Raw genomic sequence first — 5,524 nt, forward strand, 5'->3', positions numbered from 1 at the left:
TAACTGCATTTAAGCTTCAACTTTAGATATTTTATAACATTAATTAATTAAAATGATACATGAGGAACCTGAGAAATTATGGGTTAAGGATACACCATAATTACGGAAGCAAGTAGAGTAGAAAGCAAAAATAGCTGGCCTTAGAATTAAGGAAACTAACATATATGAATTAAAGAAAAGTTGAATGAAAGAGAAGAGTTAAAAGATCACTGCTGCTTAGGGGTACATGGGCCAGATATCCCACTGCTCAGATAAATAGCACATATAAGAGGAGAGGAACAGACTTCATAGCCTTTGTTCTATAAACTACCATGTACAAGATATAGACATCACACTATTGTGAAAACACTATAGTTTTGTTCTGTATATTCCCTCTTTGAGAAGCATTCCTGTGGTATTGTGAGCTAATCAGATATTCTTCTTTACCTAAGGGAGGTCCATGGATTTTTAATGAGCCTTATTTAAACTCCTGGCTAAGAAAGGCTGTGATAAAGGCATGTGTGCCATTTGCAAAGGCCTGTTCATTAAAGGCAGAGGCTCTGCTTTAGAGGGACTTGCATGAAGAAGAACAAAGCATCTGTGCCAATCTGCTCATATGACACAAGGTCCCCTCATGGTTCCTTCCGTATAGAAATTAATTCCAACCATCCATTGTTAGCTAGGTTCTGATTTCCAGCTCTGTGTGAACCAGTGTTTTCAGGGGTAGCTGTACCTCAGCTGAACTCGGGGTGTGGTAACCAACCCACCTGAAGTCTCTGCATGCCACCACTTTACTGCCTTTTTGTCTCTTATCTTTACTCAGAGTTGTAGGAATACTTAAAACTTTTTACAGATGCAATTGAGTGCAATAGGGTGCAATGCAAAAGAGTTAAGAAGCAGAGCTTTCAGCTGCTTCAGTTGCCAAGCAATGACTCCTGCACCAGTAATTTATTTTAGTATCACAAGAGGAAATTACTTGGTTTGCCTAAATTCCATCTTGGCAACAGCAACAAAAAGACCTATTGATAAAGTTCAGTTTTGTTTCCTGGCTGAGAATAAGTTTCAGTTTCTATTCTCCCTTACCGTGGCAGCAGTTTCATTTCTTCTTTATCAGCTGGAGAGTGTATAAAAAGATGGGCTGAGCAGTCCCTGAGCAGTCCCTGGGTGCTTCCCTGGAATTCTCACCAGCAGCAAGCAGCATGTCTGACCAGAACGTCCGCAACGCTGGCTTCACTCCCTCTGGGATCACAGGAGGATCCCTTGCTTCATCATTGATGTCCCAAGAAGCCAGAGCCTCTGGGGGAGGTGTGCCTTCTGGTGGCCCCACTTCTACTCTCCAGGAAATGGGTATGAGCAATTCTGTGTGTGACCCTGTGTGTGGTTTTGTGGTTTGGTGCATAGGATCAGACAGCTGTTCTTCCTTGAAAAAAGCTTGCCAAATAATCTTTTCTCTCCTACATTTCTGAATGGCACTGAAGAAAGAAGATTCCTCTATTTAACTGTGTGCTATGAGCAGGATGTTATTAAGGGTGTTTTCTGTGTGTGCACATACTATGCATGAATGAACATATACATTTGTGGTCTTAATGAGGTTTTGGACGGTGTTTATTTGAAGTTTGTGCTATCTCTCCATTCTGCCAGGAACCATCAAAAATATGAAGAGTCATGATAGCAACAAGCAATGATGCACTTATGCAAGAACATGATTTGTGTAGCTACATTTCATATTAATTATCATATTTCCCTTACTCTTTACTCACATCCATACAGGAGGAACTCCTAAAACGCTGTAGAGGAGAGAAATTAGTTTCAGTCCAAGAGACAAATTCATGAAGGGAATGTATGCACATCCTTGACATCCCCTATCTAAGTGCTAAAATAGGCATAGCTGTCTTTCACATGAGCTAACCCTGCAGGTGGCTGCTGTTCTGCTGCTGCCTGGCAGCAGTCCCTGCCCAGACAACTCTTACCAGCCTGGCACTTGTTTAACCCCAGACCCCATGGGATTTGTGCACAAGGTATTCTCCCTGCCAGAGCTGCCTGTGTGACCTGATCCAGCAGGATCCTCTGAACAGGCATGCCTCCACAGAACAGAGTGCCCCCTGCAATCCTGCTTTACTCAGCAGCTCAGTATTAGCTCTCTGACCTTGGATAGAGGCTTCCAAACCCCTTCTGCCCTCGGGGTCTCAGGCCCACATGTCCCATGTGTCAGAGGATTGCCAGCCAGCAGGCTGATTATAGGTGGGCATCTCTGCCACATTGGTCTATCACTGGTCTACTACTGCCAGAATCAGCAGGTACAAATCCGAAAGATGGAGCTGAATGTGACTTCTCCAGCCATAAAACAGGTGGTTGACCAGGACTCAGATTCAGGGCATCTTTTAATAGCCAAAAGTGTGTTAAGCTTGATTAAAAGGAAATAAGTTGGATTTTTTATTTTACTATATGATTTACAATGCCAATATTAGTAATAGAGTGAGGCCCTCTAGACAGTGAGTGACTAGGTGACAAAGGGTCATTCAGAGACATACTGCATCTGACTCCTGTGAGGCATTCTTTAATTTTCACATTGTATGATTTGAGTATAGGTTGCTGAATACAGTGTTTATTGAATATTCAGTAGGAAAGAGCTTAAGGAATAGTAGCAGCCAAGGGACAGAAGATGAGAGAAAGTCAGGAGAGGAGGGGGACAGAGAGAGTGAAAAGCAGACAGGAGAGCTGCTCTCAGGCACCACACTGGCTCAGCAGCAGAAATCCTGGTATGCAGGAGATGCCAGTTGCTCACTCTAGTGATAAGTTAGTCAGATGCACAAGCTCCTTCTGTTACAGACCAGGGTGGTAAAGCACACTCATAACCAGTCGCAAACTCTTCAATGGAGATGCCCTATAGAGAGCATGAAGCTGTCAGTTCTAAGCTAAAACACTGAAGATTTTTATCTCTCTGTGTGCTGGGAATTTTTATAAGAAACAGAAGCAAAATAAGCATTTAACTATGCCTAGTTTTATTCTTGCAACCTCTGTGTTACTATGGACTTTTAAGAAAAGCACCATTTTGGTGAAGAGAAGTCTGCGTGACTCAAGGAAACCTTAGCCATGCCGACAGGAGATATTCCAAAAGAGCTTTTATCCATGTGGAAAATGCTAGCTCTGTAACATTGCCAAGACAGGTGTGAGCTTTGGCTCCCTGCAGCAGGAGAGCTTGCCACACATTCTTTGCCTGATTGAGAGCTAAAAGGGCCTGATTTCATTTCCGCAGGTGCTCACTGAAATCTCTCCAAACACATCTTCTTAACCTTTTCATTCAGACTGTAACCCTTCCTCCCCCCAGAACAAACACGCTCCAAGGAGCGGCTGATTCTGCAGTGGGGCATGAGTATTGTTCAGTGTCACTTTACAGAAGATGCTATAACAAGCTCATCACCAAAATATTTGAGCATCCTCCAGGAATGCTTTAAGCATTATCACTAACATTTGTCTTCACTGATGCTTTGCTCCTCTCCCAGGAGAAGAAGAGTTTGCAAAGGAATGTTTTGCTTGGGGCTCATTTAGACTGAGGTGAAGAAATACATATTAATTGGCCACTGGCTATCACAAATTGTGGTACTTGAATTTTACAGGTATCTATTACAGGTTTATGTGAGGGAAAGTGAAGTGAAAGGAACATGTTCATCACCTGGAATAGAAAGTGCAACAATTCCTAGTTTCTACAGAAGTTTGTTCCACAGTCCTCAGGCAGCTCCAGAGAAAAGTGCAATTTCAGCAGAGGCAAATTGTGCTGAAACTATTTTGGAGATCCAGGTTTATGAAAAACAGTCTGTGTAAGAGCCATAGATTTTCTTTTTTTTCTGGGGAGCTCCCCAACAGTATTGATACTATCCTTTCCCCAAAGTGGCTGCTAAAAAGCAGTAGACTGACAGAACAAGTCAAGTGATCAGCAGACACCTCGCATTTTGATACATTTGCTAGCCTTGAATTGTTTTAAAACACAGTAGTTTGTAATTGTCCTGTAAGGCTCCTTCATTTTTTGCCAGTAACATGTCCTTTGTGACTGTCCTAGGTGCCAGGGGCACAACCCACTCATCAGGTTACACCAGCAGCGGGATCTCTGGTGGATCCAGGGCCTCTGACACAATGTCCAAGGAGGCCACAGCTCATGGAGGTGGAGTTCCCAGGGGAGGCACAACTTCCACTGTCCAGTCCATCTGTAAGTGAGAGCCCTCTCAATAAAGATGAATTAACAAATGAGTTCTGAGCACTCAGCAATACTTCAGTTCATTTACTGTACATTTACTAGATGAAGGGATGCAAGTAACAGGAGCGGCTGCTTTGTATTTGAAACAATATTTCTATGGTTTGTTTCTTTAAACTTGGTGGGAAGATGAAACTGGGGAATTAGTGAAAATAACTTTGCCACAAACTTGCAAAGGTATGAGTGGACAGCAGATTCAAAAATCTGAAACACAGTGACAGAAAAAAAAAAGCCCAACAGACTTTTAGATTATGCTTTCATCAGCACCACAGTGACAGTTCAATAGTTCTTTTTCAATTACAAATTTAGTATTAAACCAAGGGCTCCACACTTGAACATGCAAAGCAGATATAGTGGGAAAAAACAGTGAACCCTGAGAATGGAGTCATCAGACTGACAGACAGGAATCATTAGTTTACTTCTTGGAGCATTTCAGAACAGCTTAGCTTTCTTTCCTTTAAAGGAAATGCATTGGGTCAAAACCACAGGAATCTGCCTGCACTTACCAGCTCAAAGCAGAGAACAACAGAAATCTCCCTCATCACTCTGCCAGGTTAATGCAATGCAGACCAGATAAAACAAACCAAGTTATGAGAGAGCCTAGTCTATGCCTGACTGCAGCAGTAAGAATGCTAACTGTGTTACTAGGATCCAGTGGGATTAGGAAGAGCCTTGGAGACAGGATTGAAGTTCTTGATTTCAAAAAGTGTCTTCCAAATAGTAACAGAGACCTTTGATTTCTGACCTGGGAAGGTTTGTAGCCAATGCTTTTATGGTCTGTATATTTTCCTGTACTGCAACTTCGCTTTTTATTGTTCTCACAATTTCTCTGCATTTCTCCTTAGCCATGGGTGGAAAAGGAGGCAGACGCTGAATAGAAGAAAAACATCCGTCCAAACCTGCAAGCAGTTCATCCTTCACCATCAGCTTTGGCAATTTCTCCCCTTCTATGATCTCCCTGTTATGAAAGTCAAAGCATTCCACGTGCACAAATAAAGTTTCTGTTAAAATGATGGATTCTTGCATTAAATTAATGGGGACAGAGATGAGGTGCAGTTCTTTCCATGATTAAATATTTTCTGAAGCACAGACAAACACAAGCCAATGGAAGTTAGGGTACTTGGACTGCAAGGCTGCCTTAGGAAAATCCTGGGTTTAGGAACACTAGGCTCTTCAATTGCAAGTAGCTTGATATGTTTATTTTACAAAAAGTAATTATAGTGTAAAAGCCATCCTGTTGTGAGAGAGAAACATAGAAATACTCAGTAAGGGGCAGTTCCTTCTAGATGTACTTCC

General features: G+C 42.2%; 1 protein-coding gene across 1 annotated transcript; it reads left to right on the forward strand.

Moving 5' to 3' along the window:
- Positions 1–1,140: 1,140 nt before the first annotated feature.
- LOC135443247 (interferon alpha-inducible protein 27-like protein 2B) lies at positions 1,141–5,241 on the forward strand. The gene is made up of 3 exons (XM_064703460.1): positions 1,141–1,326; positions 4,037–4,183; positions 5,074–5,241. Exons 1-3 carry the CDS (start codon positions 1,179–1,181, stop codon positions 5,100–5,102), a joined length of 324 nt encoding a protein of 107 aa, XP_064559530.1. The 5' UTR covers positions 1,141–1,178; the 3' UTR covers positions 5,103–5,241.
- The last annotated feature ends 283 nt before the right edge of the window (positions 5,242–5,524 follow it).

This window comes from Zonotrichia leucophrys, chromosome 2 (assembly GCF_028769735.1).
Source record: "Zonotrichia leucophrys gambelii isolate GWCS_2022_RI chromosome 2, RI_Zleu_2.0, whole genome shotgun sequence".
NCBI lineage: Eukaryota > Metazoa > Chordata > Aves > Passeriformes > Passerellidae > Zonotrichia > Zonotrichia leucophrys.